The sequence below is a fragment of the Phasianus colchicus genome, chromosome 1, assembly GCF_987193195.1.
Source record: "Phasianus colchicus chromosome 1, bPhaCol1.hap1.1, whole genome shotgun sequence".
Taxonomy (NCBI): domain Eukaryota; kingdom Metazoa; phylum Chordata; class Aves; order Galliformes; family Phasianidae; genus Phasianus; species Phasianus colchicus.
Window position 1 is genome coordinate 82,265,632 of NC_143436.1, and position 21,158 is coordinate 82,286,789.

Consider the following 21,158-nt stretch of genomic DNA (forward strand, 5'->3'; position numbering starts at 1 on the left):
GGTTCTGGGAACGCCTACAAGGGAGCAAATTAGAGAAATGAATCCAAACTATACTGAATTTAAATTCCCTCAGATTAAGGCACATCCATGGACTAAGGTAAGTCTATACGATTGGATAATAACAACATGTGGGCTGAAACTAAGAAAAGGGAGTTAAGTGTGATTGTCTTCATAGCTTTCAGTCTGAACTAGGTGCCTTTAACTATGCTGGAGACCCAATAACTCTTAATATAGGTAAGGATAAAGAAGACGTTGAAGCAGTGTATTGCATTACACATTAGTTTTGTTGGTTTTTTTTTTTGAGGCTGCCTACAGTGTTTTTTTTTAAAAAAAAAACAATGGCGTATGTGTTTGTAGTGGATTGCAATATATCTAAATCCTGTCATTCTGTAACTTTTGATGTGTGTAAAAGTCACTTAGAAATGAGAAAGTGTTGCATTGATGTGCGTGACACTTCTGTAATGCTGTTACATAAATCTGACAGTGAAGGTTGACAGTCATTTTCTTAACTGATTCTTTCAAAAAATATTATATTTGTAGTCTTGTAGGTGTGTTGTTTAGTGTTGTTTTGGTGTTTTTTTTTCCTGGAGCTACTTCTTAAGACTGTTTTGCTACCTAGTTTTCAGAAGGAGGTACTACTGCAGTAAATACTGGCAATAATATAACCATGATCAAAGTGGAAACTGCTAGCATTAGAGTAAGTTCAAGGCGCACAGTTAAGTTGTCCTCCATGTGCGGAGGAATGGTGGATTTTTTTATATGAAAAGTGGTAAAAACTGATCATTTAATTACCCTCCAGCTTGTGATTTAAGTTAAATATCAAATTTTAAGCACTGATGCCTGACAGTTAATGTTTTCTTGAGAAACGTCTGACATAGTTGCAGAATGTTGTCATCATACCTTAACGGTTCAGGTTTTCTTCTGCTATATATTCTTTATGTGTGAAAGGATTTTATTCCTAGCTGAGCACATGTCCAGGTCAGACTCTTTAAGACCAAATGCGTTGTGATGGTAGAAATTCTGGATAAGCTAACTAGAGCTAATCAAGGGTCTTTCTGACAGCTGGTCATGTATCTAGTGGGTACATGTCAAGCCAAATATGGTGTTTATATAATATATTCTTCAACATTTTATGCACTACTTCAATTCTCCTTTTCTCCAATAATTCCTCGTTTGTATTTCCCTATCCTAGTGTCTGTGGATTGGTTAAGTGATTTATAATAGTATGAGAGGTCTGTTAATCCAGTGATGCATTTTAGTGTCCTACATTAACTGGAAACAAGAATAGGACAAATGAAATCCCTGGGAGTTGGTCTCTTCCCTTTCAAATTGCACCATAGTAGAAGTCAAGTCACAAGAATAACGCCAAAAGCCTTATAGCACAGAATTCTATGGTTGCATCTGAATTTCTGCAGTGAGGGTGCTCTGGATTTGAGGAATAGAACTAATATGCAGTGGAACAGGGGTGCTGAGATGTGCAGTAGCATATGGAGTTCATCTAAGTTAGCTATGCAACTTGTCTTCTGCCTGAATAGTCTTAAGAACCATCTGTATGCACTTGATGGTCACAACGGAGACCTTTGAACAAGTGGAAGCTTCAAGAAAACAGTGTCCTTCTATTTATACGCATTATACGTACATATGTTTTGTCATTCTAAGTAGACATAGGTGAAACCAAGTCAATTTGAAAGAATTGAGAGGAGCTTGCCAGGAGATGGCATCTGCATTAGGGCACAGTTACTTTTGGACATCTGTGCTTGCAGTATAGCTTCTTATTCTCAACTCATTCTATACATTCTTCCTGACATAGTTGGGTGTACAGTAGCATTTAAACCAGTTCGCTGCAGTTGAGTGACATGATGCTTCATTTATGTAATCTGTACTTTTCTTATTATACAAGTGCTAAATTAGTAAAAATGGATTATCCAGCACAGTGTTACCAAAGACACTCATCCAGACTTACTTCTGAAGATTATTTCATTTCAACGTTTTGCTGTTGAGCCATGAAAGATTTCAGTAAGTGGCAGAAATGCTTAGGATTGCTCTCTTACCCACTTGTATTGGTATAATATCTGATGGCACTGAAGCCATATAAATTATCACAGAATCCTGGAATATCCCGAGTTTGAAGGAATCATTTAAGTCCAACTCCTGGCCCCACACAGCACCACACAAGATCCAAACCCTGTGTCGGAGAGCAAAGTCCAAACACTCCTTGCACTCTGGCACTCAGAGCCGTGCCCACTGCCCTGTGCAGCCCGTTCCATGCCCGCCGCCTTGTGGTGCAGACCCTGTCCCCCATCTGCCCTCCCCTGACACAGCTCCATGCCGTTCCCTCGGCCCTGTCGCTGTCACACAGAGCAGAGCTCAGCGCTGCCCCTCCGCTCCCTGTGAGGAGCTGCAGCCGCCATCAGGCCTCCCCTCAGCTCCTCTGCTCTGGGCTGAATGAACCACGGGACTTCAGCCTCTCCCCTGACACCTTGTCCTCCATACCCATAACCATCTTTGTAACCCTCCTTCGGATGCTCTCTCACAGTTTTATGTCCTTCTTACATTGTGGCACCCACAGCTGCACCCAGTGCAGGAGGTGAGGCCGCACAGCACAGAGCAGAGCAGGACAACCCCTTCCCCTGCCTGGCTGGTAGTGCTGGGCCTGATGCACCCCAGGGTATGGTTGGCCCTTTGGGCTGCCAGGGCAACTGCTGACTCAGATTTGACTTTACATCAGGCAGAATCCTCAGATTCCTTTCAGCAATGCTGCTCTCCATCCTCTTATCACCTAATCTGTGCATATATTCAGGATTACCCCTTCCCAGCTGCAAAATTCAGCACTTGCTCTTGTTGAACTTCTCGTGGTTGATGATTACTTAGCCCTCCAGTTTGTCAAGATCTCTCTGTAAAGCCTCCCCACGCTCTGGGGAGTCAACAGCTCCTCTTAACTTAATATCATTTGTAAGTTACTTATTATGTGTTTGAGACCTGCATCTAGGTCATTTAGGAAAACATTGAAGAGTACTGCTCCTAAAATAGAACCCTGTGGAACCTCAGTGGTGACTGGCCACTGGCCTAATATGATCCCCCCCAACCATTAGAGCCAACTCTTCCATAGCCTCATGTTGTCCAGCTACATGCTGGACATTTTCTTCAGAAGAATACTGTGAGAAACAGCATCAAAAGCTGTGCTGAAATAAATAACAAAATTTAAGCCAACATTTATCAAGTGTGTAACATTTTAACTAAGTTTTTAAAACAGCCAAGCAGTACAAGTTTTTAATCCAAAACTGCAGAATTCCACACTAAAAGTGTCTTATAAAAAGGGCTCCAATGAAAACCCAAAAGAATGTAGGCAGAAGATCTTACGTCACATTATGGCACTGTTTACATGTACTCTTGAAGAGTTGTTTATTTGACAGATACTTGTCATATCAGTTAAAAAAAAAAAAAAGAAATGTTTTAAAGCATTATAAAACATTGTTATAAATAAACTTACTGACCTTTGATCCAAGTAGCCATGCATTAACAACTTCATAAAATACGCACTCATCATTTATTAAACCTTAATAAATTACAGCCTGATATAGCAGTGACCTCTAATAACTTGGTATTAGAGAACAAAAGCACTAAAAGATGAAGGACTGCAGATCACTAAAGAATTAAGACTACTGAATACGGAAGTGTCCATCCTCTTGGAGTTTCTGTATTTTAGAATTGAAATTACTGACTAGGAAAATACTTCTGAACTATCATTGCAGAAGTGTAGTCTAATCAGCAGAAAAGGACAAATGGTTTTTGTTATGTGTGTAACTAGAGTGCTGTAAATAGTTCCAGCAGGACTTCAATTTTCAAAGCTTCAATCTCAATAACACAAACATTTGTCATCTAGGTTAAAGAATTACTGAAGATACTGTATTTAGAAGGCTGTTATTTTTGTGATCTTGTTATAACCGGAGGACTCACCAGTTAGAGTTATTTTTTGTGTGAAAAAGCTTCTAGGCAGCTATTTATCAGAATGTTTAGAGAAAAAAGTCACTCCCTCATGTAGGCTCTTTTACACAAGAGCTTTCTCACTATTGTTTCAAAATATTTCAGGGAAATTTATCTGCTTTGCGGAAGTATGTTTGGATTGCAATTAAAAGGATTCCAATCCTATGTACTCCGTATTACAAATAAATTACATCTGAAATTCTGTGAGGAGGACTTCTGTTGGTTGTACCTATTGTGATGGTCTGCTCTCTGGGTATTTCTGGCAAGTTTTGAGCAACGTGGCCTAGTGGAATGTGACCCTGCCAATAGCAGAGAGAGCTAAATGATCTTAAAGGTCCCTTCCAACCCAAACAATTCTATGATTCTATAATATTGCTAAAACTATAAAGTATTGAGCATATATTTTAGATTGAATATTGTGTGCGTTGGGTGTGTCTGTGTGTATAGCCTTCATATGCATTTTATCACTCTTCTCACTGATCCTTAATTGTTGAATGTTGCCGTACTTGCAGCAGGCAGTCCTGTCACCTTCCTGCTCACCATGGGGCTGGGACATAAGCAGTCTGGTCTCTCTCATGACTGTTTTTTTCCACCCTCCCAACTCAGCCTCATGTCCTCATCCTGTCCTACTCCTGCTCTCCTGGTTCTTGTCTGGCTTTTAAGCAGATTGTTTTGCTTGTAATACATCCAAGTGACTGCTCATATTGTAGATTCAAGAAAGAATACCAAGCAGTAAAAAGGATAAATAGCTTCTTTTGTCACTCCTAATTATAACTGATGACAAAAGAAAATGGAAATTCTTCTGTCAGAAGTCTTCGTTGGTGAACTTGCATTTGAAATAAAATGGCAAACTCTTCCAAATTTGGAGCCTGATCTTTTGTAGAGATACAGAAGTAGAATGGAGGTTAAATATTTCTTTAGATGCAATTTCATAATTAGCTCAAGTTTGTCATGAAGCGGGGTCTGCCTCCCAGTTCCCTCTTGCATATTCTTGATGCCTTCCTTCTGCATTCTTGTTTATGTAGTAGCAAAAAACTCCTGGGAGAGGAAAGAAAAAGCACATTATTCAAGATCTGGATTGGCTTTCTTACCTGACTGCTCATTCAGGCCCAACTGTACTTACCGGGACAAGGGAATGGAGCAGACTTGCAGGGTCAGGAGAAGGTCAGGACTGTCTTTTTCGGCATGATCTGGAGGTGATTGATTGTGAAACCTTGGTTCTTTTTGAAGAGTACAGTTCTATTTTTTACTTGATGTGTAATGAGTTTCCAAGCAAAGAGTGAAAACAGCTCTGCAGGAGACTAGCTTAAAAGAAAGAAGAGAAAGCCAAGTTTCTCTGTCAACTTAATGTTTTCCCAATCCCTTTGTAGGAACGAAGGATTTTTGGATAGTGTAAATCTCTTATCTCCATCTAATGCATGAGAAGAGAAGCCAGGTTGTGTAGGTGATAAATTGCCCTGCCTCACAGCCTTATTTGTATGCAGTAAAGAAAGTACTGCATAATGACAAATAAGCGAGCATTCTTTAATATTAAGACATGATTTGCTTGAGTGCAGTATAGCAATCAAATGCTAAGTTTACCAGGTCTTCTCCAACGTAGTGTCTGTTCTGCTGTCTCTCCTATTGCAACACGTCTGCCGAAGCTGCTCCTTGTGGCTGTCCTGCTGAGGCTGGGATCATTTCCAGAGGCAGATTTTTTTGAGATCTGTCTGAGGAGAAGGGGAGCTTGTTCTGCTTGGCTGTGTTGCTCGCCTGTAGAGCTTGCTAGAAGCCAAGCATGTGCTGGTTAATAAAGGCTGCTTGGTGCTGGTTTTGCAGGGACCTCAATGGAATTAGCCCAATAACGAGTGTGTGGTCTCATCAAGAAGGAGCTCTGCAGACAGGTTTCTGGTTCTGTTCCCAGTTCAGTGTCGGCTCATTTGTAAGCCACTTAACCCTTCTGTCTTCATTCCTCAGGCTGGGGAAGTGCCATCAGATGGGGATTTTTGACTACTGAGGCGTTAGCTATTTTTGAGAGGCTTTTGAGAAAAAATGCACAGGGATTCGATCAGAGAAGGTGGACTTCTTTTAATCTTCATTTGCATCATGTGAGTTCTACGCACTTCAAAAATAGAAAACTGATGTATTTCAGAAATCCCCTTTTGAAATTCTCAGTCTCTTGGAACAAGACTGATCCTCTCAGAGCAGGAGTTGAGCATTAGCTTTCTGTTTCCTTGTGTTCGGGTGAAGCTCAATCCAGAAATTGCTGCTTCTTCACGTCTCCTCCTTTTCCTTCTATGTTTATGAACATTATGTTTTTCATAAAGCTTATTATGTTTCACGTGCGTGACTGAAATACTGCTTTGTGTCGTGAAGCTATACTGATGGTATCGTGTGATTGCATTTCAAACAAATCGACTTGAGGGGTCGTGGCCTACATCTGACAGCTTTGATGGCTTGCAAGCAGGAAGAGCTTTCCCTGCTTCTTAATACTGAAGTGTTTTCAGAGAGGCTCTATCCCCTCCTCCCCAGCCTGGGGCATGTGCCATCTAAATGTGCTTGCGGAGCAAGAGGGATGTACGCAGGCTGTCGGCCTGCAGCGGGGCTGTGGGTGGTTCTTGGCAAAACACACAGGGCTCCGGAGCTGGCAGGGAAATTTCTAACTGCAGTGTCACCAGCTTGATGCGTTAGCAACAGATGTCATGTTAATAAGCCTCTGCTCTCTTTGGAGCACAGCACACTGGTAGGACTCGCGATCTGCATGCAAAACACACGGCGGTTGATGGCAGGAGCAATGTCTTTTAATACACGCTGGCTGGAAGAGCACCTTGCTGTAACATTGTGGAGCTTGGATGCGTAATTAGACCAAGGCGACGAAGCTCCATGTTGTGCATGGCAAGTCAATGAGCTGAAAGTCAGACCAGGCATTCTGCTGAAACAATGCTCAACTCTTGCCTTCTGGGGTTTCATTTGAGGGCTGAATGCTGATGCAAGTGCAGTGAAATAGAGCATCCTATGCTTGCCATCATTTTTCTTGCAGTGTCTGTGTCGAGGATAAAAAAAAAAAAAAAGAAAATAGAAATCCAGAAAGAATATGAACTCTACTACCCTGGTAGGAAGCATTTCAAATCAGAGAGAGTGTATGTGACTCGCTCTGCCAGCGCACAAAGGCTTCTTCTAAATTGATGTCATTTGGGGTTGAAAGCCCAGTAGTGCACCTGGGGCATTTAGGCCTGACAGTCATTTTGCAGTATCAGAGATGGTGGTGATTCCTGAAAAATGGAGGGGAACTGCATGAGAGAGATCACACCGAAAGCAGCATAACGCAGGAAGGAAATAGGCAATTGCTTGGCCTCACTGCCTGCAGTCATGGGCATTTGAGCATCAACAGCATGCCTGAACACAGAACGAACTTGCACTGGTCCCTCAGCTTTTTGGTGGGGTATAGATCTATTGGAATCTAAAGGAAAACAAACAAAACAAAAACACCAAAAGCTGTGGTTTTGGATGAGTCAGCATTTCCATTTTACATGACCATGCAGAGATTTTGTAACTCATCCAAAAAGAGCCAGTGACTTGGGTCTCAGCCTGAAATTCATTGCTTTGCAGAAACTAAGAGGTTTTGAGTTATGCAAGTGCAAATTTTCCTTGAAGAATATTGTATGTAAAGCCTTTTTTTTTTTTTTTTTTTTGCATTTGTTTATCTCCAAAACAGGTTCATTTTTTAAAATGAAAACTTGAGCCTTCGGTCCCGCCTGTGGACAAATAGCCTTACCAAAGGTCTTGTTTCATTTTAGAAAAATGAATTGCTGCGCCGGTGGGGTAGTATCTGATTGCTTTAAAAGTTCCTGTCAGTGTTTTATTTTTGGTTTTGTTTGTGGACTTGCTGTGCATTTTGCCCGGCCATATTTAGTCTGCATACTAAATGGTAGTTTGCCCAAACACTTTACTTTGTGCACTTAGCTTTTTTTCCTTTTTTTTTTTTTTTCTTTCCTTTTCTCCTTTTTATTTCCTTTATTATTTCTTATTTCTTTTGCTTTCACCCAGATGTACCTTAAACTGAGACAGACTTTGCTCCGAAGGGCCGGATTTTAGTCCGTGCACTAAATTTTAGTCCGCAGACTAAAAAAATAATCCGCGGATTATTTGCTACCTCCATTCCCTCACTGAGAACTACCCAGACCCGAAGCTCTGGCTGCACCCCACAGCCAGGGGGCTCACAGCTAGCAGGGAGCCCTGCCCTCCACCCCCTGCCTAGCAGTGACCGTCCCCGGCTCCACGCGAGTGTAGTTCTCAGTGGGTGAATTTGTCAGCCTTCCCGGTGGGGCTGCGTGGGATCAGAAGAGCTGGAAGATGCAGGGGGGGGTTGCTTTTAGCTTTAGCGTGTTAGTCCAAAGGAGAGGGGGAAACAAATTGAGGGAAAATTTCTTAATCAATGGGTGCGACGATATGAGGGGGAAAGACCCGTAGTAGAACGAAATTCAGTCCATACCCGCACTCCTGAGGTGGTATCTCCAGTTCCTGAAGAATCCTAAAGAGATCACATCAGCAAACTCCAGTGGTGGGGGAAGTCAATCCAAAATGGAGAATAATCCGCGGCGGCCTGAGGCACCCATAGCTCACACAAATTGAAAGCATCCAAATTGGAAGGACAGAGCCCAGATTTTTATTTTCTTTTCAGCACCAATTATAAATTGCTAGGGGTTTGGCTTTTTTTCAGAAAAATAAAGTTTGCATTGTGTCTCTGGGACAGATTTACAAGTGGGATGCACTTCTGGAGACAAACTAATTCGGACCCATTGTCTGTGGACATTTATACCCAGGACCAAAGACTGAAAATTCTTTATGATGAGAATTTCAATTACCCTTTTAGTTCGAGTTTTGATTTCAATTTTTTTTTTATTTTATTTTTTTAGTAAATGCACTGGCATTGGAACATAAATTTAATAGAATAATGTTTCTATACTATGCCTCACCATTGCACAATCAATTTTTTGGCATACACTGTGGTGAAGTTGGACTTGCTGCTATGGAGACTGATGTTTAAAGTTTCTAATTGTATAAACCTTTTCTATGTCTCCCACACCATGGATTTCTTATAATATTGGATATATTTTTCCTTGCTGAACTATTCTCATTTGGATTGACTCCCCCTGTTTGGATTATTTCACTGCATTATCTTTAGGACTCGTCAGGAACAGGACATTTCACCTCAGGAGTACGGGTATGTACTGAAACAATTTTTTCAAATTACTAGGCCTAGCCTTGAAAAAAGGAGAGGAATGCTAGAAAGGGTGTTTGAGTTGAGCGAGCATCCCTGAAGCAGCAGACAGGCAAACGTTTTTTACTGCAAGGAAGTGAAGAGGAAATAGGCTTAGACGTGCAGCTCATTCCACGTGTTAATCACAACTTTGCGCATGGGGAAGCTAAATGAGGACTCAGAAGTAATTTGGGTTTTCCCCTCCCTGGTTCTGGAAAAGCTAGGGAGGCCCTCAGGCATTGCCTGCCCTGGACGCCTGGGTGCTCATTCAGGGGCAGGCTGAGTTTAGGAAGAGGCTGCAAGGGTTTCACTGCCGAAATGAAGAGCTTAAGAGTTAGACAGACCAGGCAACTCCTCTTACAGACGGCAGGTCTGTCACTCAGCTTGCCTGCTGATGTGCTCCAGATAGGGACTTGCCATCTTTTCCTAAAGAAAAAACAAAATGATGTATTTTTTTAAATTTGTATGGTAGCTGATAAGTGAGCTGTCCTCAGGGAAAAACACAGCTGAATATGAAGTATTTCAGTTTCAAGCTGTGGTAGATCATGCCTGTTAAAACACCAGTAAGAAGATACAAGAGCGAGACCTCTCAGTAAATATCAGAAGACTTCACTTCAGTGGTTTTACCTCAAGACATGCTTATTTACACTGTTTACCACAGGGTAAACAAACAGAAGTTACTTTGACTCCATGAGTCCCAGCCGCAGGAGCTAGCACAGCATGTGTGGAACTCACACGAATGCTCTTCAGCACCCTGGTGGATTTGTGTCCAATTCCCATTCACCAGAGCACGCTCTTTGGCTTACAGCCTGCCCAGGGAGTGCCTGTGCAAGTTCCTAACTACAGACAGTTAGCATGTCATGCACCGATTAATTTCTCCTAGTGCTGCATGATGTGTGTTTACTTGCAGTGGTGCAGGAGCATGATAAGAGCTCAGCTTTTATCAGAACTGCTGGCATCAGAACTTATCACTCACCCCTTGCCTTTTCTGCAGCCTGTGCATCACCTGAAACATAGAATCATAGAATCTTCAGAGTTGGAAGAGACTTTTAAAGGTCATCTAGTCCAACTCCCCTTCAATGAACAGGGACACCACAGCTAGATCAGGGTTCTCAGAAGCCTGATCCAGCCCATCCTTGAATATCTCCAGGGATGGGACTTTCACCACATCTCTGGGCCTGTTCCAGTGCCTCACTGTAAAAGACTTTTTCCTTATATCCAACCTAAATCTACTCTCTTTAATTTCCCCTTGTCCTTTGAAAGATCCTGCTAAAGAGTCTGTCCCCTTCTTTCTTGTAGTTCCCCTTTAGATACTGAAATGCCACTACCAGGTCACCTTAGAGCCTTCTCTCCTCCAAGCTGAACAGCCTCAGCTCTCTCAGCCTATTCTTGTAGGGAAGGTGTTCCATTCCTTGGATTATTTTTGTGACTCTCCTCCGGACACGCTCCAGCAGGTCTGTGTATTTCCTGTACTGAGGACTCCACACCTGGATGCAGTACTCCAAGTGAGGTCTCACCAGCACAGAGCAGAGGGGCAGGATCACTTCCCTCACCCTGCTGACTGCGTTTCCTTTGATGCAGCCCAGGATCCAGTTGGTTTTCTCGGCTGCAAGGGCTTGTGTCCAGCTTGTGTCCAGCTGCCATCCACCAGTACCCCCAAGTCCTTTATGGCAGGGCTGTGCTCCATCCTTTCATCCCCAGCTTGTGGGAGGTTTTCCTTGACCCAGTGGAGGTTTTCTTGACCCAGGTGCGAGATCTTGCACTTGGCTTTGTTCAGCCTTAGTTCTCCTGGGCCTACCACTCGAGCCTGTGTAGGTCCCTCTGGATGGTATCCCATCCCTTGAACATGTCAGCTGTGCCTCACAGCTTGGTGTCATCTGCAAACACTGAAGATGCACTCGACCCCACTGTCAGTGTCATTGATGAAGATCTTGGAGAGTATCTGTTCCAGTGCTGACCCCTGGGTAACCTTGCTCGTCATTGATCTCCATCCAGACACTGTGCCATTGACAATCACTCTCTGGGTTCAATCTTGTATCCAATTCTTCATCCATCAAACAGTCCACTCATCAAATCCATATCTGTCCAATTTGAGGAGAAGGATGTTGTGGGGTATCATATCAGAGGTCTTACTGAAGTCCAGATAGATGACATCAGTGGCTCTTCCTTTGTCTACTGATGCAGTGACACTATCATTGATGACAGGTAGGTCGGTCAAACAGGATTTGCCCTTGGAGAACCATGCTGGTTCTCCTGTATCAGCTCCTTGTCTTCCGTGCTCCTTAGCAGAGCTTCTAGGAAGATCTCCTCCGTGATTTTTCCTGGCACAGAGGTGAGACCAACAGATTGGTAGTTCTCTGGGTCATCATCCTTTTTACCCTTCTTAAAAATGGGTATGATGTTGCCTTTTTTCCAGTCATCAGGGACTTCTCTTGAATGCCATGATTTTTCAATACTATTGAGAGTGGCTCGGCGACTACATGAGCCAGTTCCCTCAGGACTTGCATCTCATCAGGACCCACAGACTTGTGGATGTTCAGGTTCCTCAGGTGGTCACAAACCTGGTCTTTGCTCACAACAGGAGGGGCATTGTTTCCCCAATCTTCTCCTTCCAAACCAATTGTTTGAGGGCTGTGTGACAGGCAGTTATCAGAGAAGACCAAGGCAAGGAAGTTGTTGAGTGACTCAGCCTTCTCCTTGTCCATTGTTACCAGCTTGCCTGTGTCACTCTTGGACTTTTGTGATTAAGGTACCTGTAGGTGGCTTTCTTGTTCTTCTTGGCACCCCTTGCCAAGTTTCATTCATGTTGGGCCTTGGCTTTCCTTACCCTATCCCTACGTGGCCTTACAGCTTCCTTGTACTTTTCCCACAGAGTACTCGTCCCTGTTTCCACTGCTTGTGCATTTTCTTCTTGGTTTCCAGTTTGACCAGCAGGTCCTGTTCAGCCATACTGGTCTCTTGCCTTCCTTTTCTGACTTCATAGTGAGGGTCAACGTAGTGAGAGGTCATCCAGATCACGTACATGATAACTTTCTATTTTGCTTGTTATATAAGAAGAGAGGAGGATGGGAGCATGTTGGGTGTGTGTATAGCTATTCCTGGAGTTTTAACACCAAGCTGCAGTGAGGAGCTGCTGTGAGCTCTGTGCTGTCATCAGCCCAGGTAAAAGTCTTTTAGAACAGAATAGTTGGTTTTCTTGACACAGCTGTCAGCCTTAGAAATACCAGATGTGCAGGAGTTATCCCATTACAGGAATGACTTGCCAGAATAAGGTTAAGGAAGGAGAAACCTGCAAGTTAGAGCTAGACATTTCCTGCACCCCACCCTCGCTTCCCTTGTTGTTCTCCAAAGTTGAACAGCAGCCTCCATAGCAACAATCTGACCTACTGCCTGCAAAAGTCCATGTTAGTAAGATTTCATTCACTAGCAAAAAATAAAAATGAAAAGAAAAAAAACAGTGGGGCCCTATTCAATTTTTGCATTCGGTGAATCCTGCTCATTTGAACCCTTTCTCCCCACCTTCACTCCACCCCATGTGCATGGCTGGTAGCACCTGTGTGTTTTTGTCATGACTTTTGAATGAGTTCCCCCTTCATTCTTGGAGTTGTTTCTCTGAGTGCGCTCCCATGAAGTCTCTTGCTGGCATTGCTCCTTCACTGAGTGCAGAGCTTGGCAATTAACCCTTTCTCAACCCCAGGAACTGGATTTTCCTATCCTTGCTGGAGGACGTTGATTACTACAAACACAAGTTCGTTCCAGTGCGTTGGGCAACGAGAGGTTTAATTGCTCTGGCTTGCTGCTGCTCAGCAAAGAGAAAGAACATACTCAGACAACTTGTTTCTCCTTGCTTGTTTTTTTTGCAGGTCTTCCGGCCCCGCACTCCACCAGAAGCAATTGCGCTATGTAGCCGTCTGCTGGAGTATACCCCCACTGCCCGCCTGACTCCCCTGGAGGCCTGTGCACACTCTTTCTTCGATGAACTACGGGACCCAAATGTCAAGTTACCAAACGGGCGAGAGAAACCTGCACTCTTCAATTTCACCACTCAAGGTAGCCTGCAGGCGTTGAGGATCTCCGCTTTGGGGAGCGCTGGGATAAATGTTTGCCGTGATGCACACCACACTCTCAAAAGTTAAAAAGCAAAAGGTTTACATTTGCAGTTTAGTGTCTGCAGTCTAGCTGATGTATGTGTGTGGAATACTGTACTCAGTGGCCATGGAGATTGGTTTTTCCTTTTGGAGATGTTCCTACTCCTTCATGCCTGCAATGCCATGTTGAGGAGCAGTGGATATTAAGTTTGGCAGGGAAGTTTGTAGTGTTGCTGCCTGTGTTGGTTTTGGATGTGAGATAAATGCAGAAATCTCACTGTCCAGGTTTTATGTACTGTAGAGTTTATCTGGCATCGTATTGACTCAGTAAATCCGAAACAATAAAAACGACAGACAGCAAGCTTTTTTATTTGAACCCAGACCAGTATCAAATTTTAAGAGCATTTATGTGTATTTTCCTCACAAATATAAAACTGATGCCTCCGTAGAACAGTTTTGTCTTCCAAGACAGGGAACATAAGAAATATGGCATACAAATATCCTAGTAATTAATGTTGCAGCACTTCATTTTAATGTTAACTGACTAGCTGCAAGTTTTTACCCTTGGAGCAAAAATAGATCAGTGTGCATTTTCTGCTGGAAATCTAAAATACCTTTTGGCTCAGTTAGCATCAGTGTAGTTTTTCAAATCCTTCAGTGCATGTGATGTCCATCTGCCGAAATGTGCCCGAGCATGAACTTGTTTTGAATGGCTGCCTTGTGGAAGGTAAATCTAGTACATGAATGCAAGGGTTTAAAAAAAGACATGTAGTGAGTACTCTAAAAATCCTTAGAGAAAAAATAAATACATGTGATGGGAATTTGTCCCTGGTTTCCCCTAGGCAGTGTGGAAACTGCTGAGTAATTTAATCCTCAAGTAAACTTCTCCTTTGCCATCCTAGAGAGCTGATGTGCTCTCACTGTGACTCTTGGGAGTGACAGGAAAAATTGCTTCCTGGGAAAAGAAATCCTTAAGATTCAAAAAAAAAGCAGTTTTCTGTCTCTGGCAGGTGCCAGTGTTAGCATCTAGAAGGAGAATGCAGGAGAGAAATTGGTCATTAATACGTTCCCAAATGAGATGTATTGCATGTCACAAGCCAAAAAAAAAAACCGACAAAAAAACAAAACCAGATTTTTAAGAATAAGTAAATAGCTTATCTCAGTGATTTTAATACCTTCATTAATAATTATGCAGTAATAGGTCCTTTCTAGCAGCGGTACTGATTATGACCTGAGGATACACAGCTTCTGCTGCTCCTGTGGCACTGTGTTATCATCAGTCTTTAGCTGGACTGCACGATGGCCCCATCGGAGTGACTAATCCAAAGCAGAAATCACATCTGGGAAACAGATCAGGACTTTGGAAATCAAATATGCTGATAACTTATGTCATCTCTGACATAAATTCTGAAAGTAGTGAAAGGTATCCTTTTGTTTTCTATGACATTTGTTTTCAACAGACAATATTAAATTTTAAAGGAAGTGTTTTATTTGGCTATGGCCAGTTGACTGAAACCCATTGAGTAGGAGGTGGAGAAGGCTTGAAAACAAAGCTCTTAGAAATAACAATATAGATCTGATCATTACTGTACTGAGTTGATTTTCAGAAAGAACCTAGGCGTCATACCAAATCTGCTGATCTAGGCAGTGGGCTAGAAAAAAACATGGAGTGTATATGGCAGATAAAGAGTGTGGTCTTTGGCTGCCAGCAGTGGTTCTGGGGCACGTATGTGCCTACTGTAGAGATGGAGCTGTTAACAGAGCTTTATCTTCCTGCCTTGGCTCTACATTTTTCTTAGTATAAAAACAAATGATATATGCTAATTAGGACTTAAAAAATTATCATGCCCAGGGAAGCATCTGCAGTAGCCTGTGCTGCAGTTCAGTGGCTCCTAGACCTGCAAGGCAAAAAGCTGAAAGCTTTTTTTTTTTTTTTATCTCTTAGAAGATGAATTTTCAAACAACCTGTAAAATGACTACCATTTACTAAATTTCTTACAGCATCTCAGTGATTCTGCTGGGTCACAAATGTTACTATCTGTCCATATTAGTTACCCATTGAAGACTGCTATGATTCAGCACTTAGAAGTGGCTGTCATTGCTACTTGATGACAAGCACTTTTACGCCTGGAGTTTTTTTAATAAAAAAAAAAAAAGACTTGTGACCTTAATTACAAAAAGGGTTTTTATTTTTTCTTAAAAAATAAAATATTTTTTTTTTTAAAAAGACTTTATTTCCATCCATCCACACTGTCTCAGTGTGTTCAGAAATTCTTAGTGTGACCATTTGAGTGCCACCTAGAAACGATTTTTCAGTTTAGGGTATGCTCAGTGATGAGGTACATAGAGGAGTATGAAACTGTATTGATTCCAGCACTCTTCTGCTCTGAAGAGAAACTGATACATAAACTTGTTACACAAGAAGTTTATTACTGTGACCAAGTAAATGGTACAAAACTAGTTTCTCCCAGGCATTCTTGGAGCACTGAAATATTAAATATCTCAGTGCTCTCAGTATCATTATTTCCCAGTGCGAAGCATTTTATTGTGTTTGGGGAATGAAGATAACCTGGTGTTCTGGTAAAACTGGATATTTTTATTCTAGTTCCTTATTGGAGATGTAGAGTGGCTGTAGGTATCAAAATTTGATCAGGAGAAGGAGAGGTGTTTTCCCCAGCTGATGTGAACCAGAATTGGCTCTCATAAATTATTTGGTATCACTGCTCTGTTCACGTAATGATATTGAAATCTTTACCTGCATTGCCTTGATCACAATACCTTCTTTCAACCAGTAGTGCTGCAATTACTGCAACCCTGAACTGCAAGTTTGGTTTAGATAAGCATGCTACAATTCCAGAGCTTGTCCATAGATTGTGATGGAAGTTGCTGAGAACAGGCTGTCAGAACCACAGCTCAGACCTTTTGTTCTGCGTTGACATGCCTCATTCTCACAGATATGACAGGCACAAAGATACAGCAGAACAAAAATTCAAATTCTGAAGCAAAGCTATTGTTAAACTTCAGCCAGCAAGTTCAATTTGCTTTGATTGTTTGTTGTCTAAATTGGCACACTTCTCCTCTAAGTGAAGTACCTAGACACTTGAAGCATGCTGAACTTAAGAAACTTCATACCAGTTAAGACAGCATGAGGTTTTTGTAGAAGTGAGCAGTATCAGCCCTGTAGTCTCTGCACATTCTTTGAGATAGCTTCAGAGAAACACTTGTGCAACAACAACAAAAAAAAAGTAGTGTGCTTACCATAGCTAGTGCTGTGAAAGGACGTTCTGGCAGTACTACAAGAAAGTATGGGAGGAATCATCCTGGGTCAGAAGTGCCATTGCAGCAGTATTTTTGTGCTGGGTCAGCTGGCTCTTTGGCCCTAGGATTCTGGCTATGGAGATGCTGTCAGAGGATAGTTGCATCCTTGAGGCACTGCTTAGCACCGAAAGGTAGCAAATGTCATTCAGTTTCCTTGACATTTTGTCACTGTTTCCGTTTGGGTAGCAGTCCCTTACTACTGCCAGTGATGAACAGGGAAGAGTGTGTGGGTAACAGAAACTTTAAAAATAATGAAGAGAATGGCAGATTCCCTGTAATAACAGATTTGAGAAACAGCTTTGGAGAAGATATTAAAGTAGCAAGATTTTCTTCCCCAGAGCAGCTATAGCCAGTATAGGATTAAAGTATAGGTTTATCACCTCTGTTCAGCTTTGATTCTGGAAGATTCGTGTTTCTTCAGTTTATTTTTTCATAAAAAGGAGGCTTATGAATTCTGAATGATATTATAAATAATGAATTCTCATTATTCCCATATGAGTTTGAGGATTTGTATTTATACAAATGGTTTGATTATTGAAGCTTTATGGAAAGACCAGGTCCAGAATGTAATGTTATAGTGAATAGATTTGATAGGTTGCAGGTAATGTAGCAATTTCTGTTTGGTTTCAGACTGGAACTTGAATTCTTAAGTGCTTAAATACAGTATCAAAATATGCACTAATAAGAGGCTTATGAACAAGTGAGAGTTGTCTGCATCTTCCCTTCCTAACAGAAAATGAACTTAAAGGAGAAAAAATCATCAAATAGACCACTAGTCTGTTTAGGCTCTAAATTTAAAGCTTGTGTTAAGAGAAATAGTCTCTTAAAAACAAACTCCATTAATGTAAGACTGCGTACAAAAGTCATGTCATCCTTGTATGAGGTGACTGTTCACATTCTTCCCACCGGATGTTGCTTTCTCAAGAGACAGTCACTCCTGATGCTGAGGCAGACAGGACCTGTCTTGTCTTGGCTCCATACCACCTTCTGTGAGGCATTTGGTATTCTTGGGAGGCTGTCAGAAGATTGTCAGTTGTTGGCAGCGTGTTGCCCTTCACCCTCCCACAGCAGTGGTTTTAAGATACCTATTTCTCGTTCTGATACACACTGAAGCTATATTAGATCTGGAGCCTAAAAGCCATGGTTGTTTTTTCCTTGGTTAATGGCCGTGTCATTTTGTTGTCTATTTAAATTACCCAGCAAACCCATTCCCTTTGCCTGTCCCTGTACTTTTAGAGGACACGCCACCTCTTCTTGACCGTGCTCAAAGAGACTGCCTTAAGATTGGGTCTTGGGTTCCCAGGTCCTTGGGAAATGAAGCTTGTGCGAGCCAAAGAACTGAACCCCTGGAGCTCTTGGAGCCACTGTGACAGCTGCTTGTTGCTGAGCCAGTGCCCCAAGCAGCATGACTGCTATCAGTATTCAGACTGATTGCAAGTGGGTTTGTGAAGGGAATCCTTCCAGTTCTCAAAAGGCAGTACATCATCAGGCTTTTGATAAGCAACAAGCTTGACCAGTTGTTTGCTAACTCACAAGCCACTGTCTTTCTCTAGAAAATAATTCCCTGACACCCGTACCGCGCTTGTAGTCCTGTCAGCTTTGCTACAGGGATGGCCATGTTGAATATTGCTGTGGTTTCCCACTGCTGGTCAGCCAAGAGGAGAAGTGTAGTGTGGCCTTTGGCTGTGAAGGGCACACATTTGCCCCCAGCTTACCCGTTACGGGACAACCCAATGAGCTGCGCTGCATGCGGGGCTCTTTCTGAATGACAAGCTAACTCTGTTTGTTCCACCTCCCCTCCAGAACTGTCAAGTAACCCATCTCTGGCTTCGATCCTCATCCCTGCTCATGCTCGGAACCAAGCAGCTGCTTCAACCCCTACAAACGCTACAGCAGCCTCAGGTGAGAACACGCGCCCGCCTGCCTCCCCTGCTCCATGGCACCATCCTCTGTGGAGGCCCAGGGTGAGCAGGAAGGGAAGGACAGGCTTCTCCAGCCCTGCCTTCTGCTCGGTCTCTGCTCATGGTCACCTGGATGCTAGCTGTGGTCGCTAACCCACATCCTAACCTGGGCCACCGATACGTTTGTTGATGCCTCTTGCCCAGACTTTCACTATGAAAGAATAGTTATTTCCACTGGTTTTTACTTTTTTTTTTACACACTTTTATTTTATTTTGGATTGTTTTGCACCTGAACTGTGAGCTTTCGGCCTCTCCAAAGTTAATACTGGCTTTGAGCACGATGCCTAGGAGAAGGAGTGGCTAGCTTAAAGGACGTGGCCTCTGCAGAGCATGGATGGAGAGGATTTTCCCCATTGGGAAAGGCAGAAGCTTACAAAAGTCAGGGAGTTGGGTCACCTTGCTCACTGCCTCTTCTCTGTAGCTGCTGTTGCTTCTTACTGAGTTTGCTTATGTTATCTTTGAGCACTTTGAGTTTTGGCCAGCTCTGAGCAACTTTCTTTGTTCTGTCTCACTCTCACGTTTCTGTCAGAAACCCTTTAAAAGTTCACTGTTGGTCTGTAGCCACTCCAGTTTGTATTATGTTTCCAACAAAACCTGAAAGGCTGAGTAATATCAGTTGGGAGACTCCCAAAGCAAATCCCAGGTGCTGCCGGATGTGGCAGTGGTGATTCACACGTGGCACTGCGTCAGCCCTGAGTCAGCATGCCAGCAGGCAAACTCACTGCGCTTGTGCAACCCGAGGCAGGCTGCAAGATGGGTGTGCTTGCATGTGTGTCTCTTGAGCGTGCCAGGCCCATTTGAGAAGGGCAGGGACCCGCTTTTGAGGTGCAGGGTGCTTACTCAGTTGTGAAGGAAAATGTCTGAAAGTTGATGTTCCAATTACTTCAATTTTGATGCGCTTGATCCAGCCACTGCCATACAGAAAGCATTTTCATGGTCTCTTTTAGACAACTGCAACTGAGTTGGAAGATCAGGCTTCTCTCTGAAAACGTGGTATCAGTTTGTAAAAGATAGAGCCTGTATAATTTATGTGCTTTGAACTTAGGAGAAAGCAAATTTGCTCTTCTAAAATTTACTATGTTCCATACACTTTGCAGTATTTTGCAAATAGTCATGTTCTCTGTTTCCCTTCTGTGTGCATCTGTTGCTCGATGAGTGAGGAAAAAACAGATAAAGTAGTAATAAAGTGATAGAAGAACTACAAAATACAGACAGGGAATTTGACTTTAACATCCTTCTGAAAAATCCTTTCACTTAATGTCATTTTAATGCCTTTTTTAGTAGCTCTCTGCTAAGATGCAGCAGTCTTGTGGAGTGAACTGGGTTAAGAAAAACTGTTTTCACCCAGTACTTCCACTCCAGTACACAGAAGGGGAAAAATGCATTAGGCTGAATCCTAGAAGTGTCCTAAATGTGAAGTATACTAAAAGAAAAGAAAAAAAAAAAACACCCATCTTATTGATGTCAACATGTGCAAGCCTCCTGTTCACAAGCAGTACTCAGAGTTGGGACAGGACATCCTACTCTTAGTTCACTAGAAAATAACCTTGCAACTTGGAAAGAGACTGTGAAATTAATTAAGGATTGAGCAACTTGTAGTGTTGTGTTTCTGCTGCACAGCTGTTTTGAAGTTCCATGCCCACGTGGGGTTCTCAGCAGGCCCTGGGAATTTCAACAGAATTACGATTTTAAGATTCAGTCCTATATGAGATGGTGTTTATCTGTTTTGCTTTGCATGCTGATGCCTCACTGAGCAAAAAGTTTTTAAATTAAGAGTCCCTTTTCCCCTCCCCCTGCATATTGGTAGCTGCTAAAGCAGCATTGGAGCACCTCTCCTACCTGACCCAGGGCAGCCTGACAGGCTGGAGGCTCTTCTGCAAAATGTGGAACTGTGAAAAAACAGTGCAAGTTCAGAAGCAGTTTTGAGCAGAAGAGAACAAACCAAGTTATATGTAACTGCAATCCACGTTAATAGTTTGTCTCCTGTCAGCAAGAAGAATTGATACTGAAGTTCTTGTGTCCGGTGCTGTGTCCAACATAGCTGCTTATAGGTATTCAGGCACTGAAATGGAGTGAACATCCTGGGCTGCTCTTACCTGCTCGCAGTCGTTTTCATAGCTGCTATGTAGCAGAGACTGTGACACGAGTTTCAATTTTTTCATAAGGTGCAAAGCACTGCTTTATATTGCACACATTTATATTATTACAAGTTATCCAAAATAGTGTTCATTAACTGATAGATGCAGAGTAGTGATTTCAGTAGCCCAGTGCAACAGCAACTTTGGGATCATGATGTGAAGTGCAGGGGAATTTGAGGTAACTTTTGGTGCAACTTTGGTTGCAAATTTCCTCTCAAGGCGTAAAGCCAGGCTCCCTGTACTGATGGAACCCTGTTTTGCTATGGGAGCATGAAGCCTTGCTGCTCTGGCACTGGCAAACTCGCATGAAGTTTGAGAAATCCCCCTTGACTTCTGTGGCACAAAAAGGAATAAGAAGTTGAAAGTGATTGGTCCTGCTGGAAATGGTGTGCTGGCTTTCTGTGAATCACACTGATGATTGATAAAAAGG

General features: G+C 42.6%; 1 protein-coding gene across 3 annotated transcripts in view; it reads left to right on the forward strand.

Moving 5' to 3' along the window:
* GSK3B (glycogen synthase kinase 3 beta) overlaps window positions 1-21,158 on the forward strand; it is a 143,923-nt gene that overhangs the window by 113,792 nt on the left and 8,973 nt on the right. For 2 of the 3 annotated variants that reach the window (XM_031613116.2, XM_090150232.1), the window contains exons 8-10: window positions 2-97; window positions 13,087-13,273; window positions 18,433-18,531. In XM_031613116.2, the coding sequence (XP_031468976.1) occupies window positions 2-97; window positions 13,087-13,273; window positions 18,433-18,531 (382 nt within the window). Of the gene's footprint in view, window position 1; window positions 98-9,148; window positions 9,188-13,086; window positions 13,274-18,432; window positions 18,532-21,158 lie in introns of all 3 variants that reach the window. The other variant, XM_090150235.1, reaches the window with a different exon arrangement.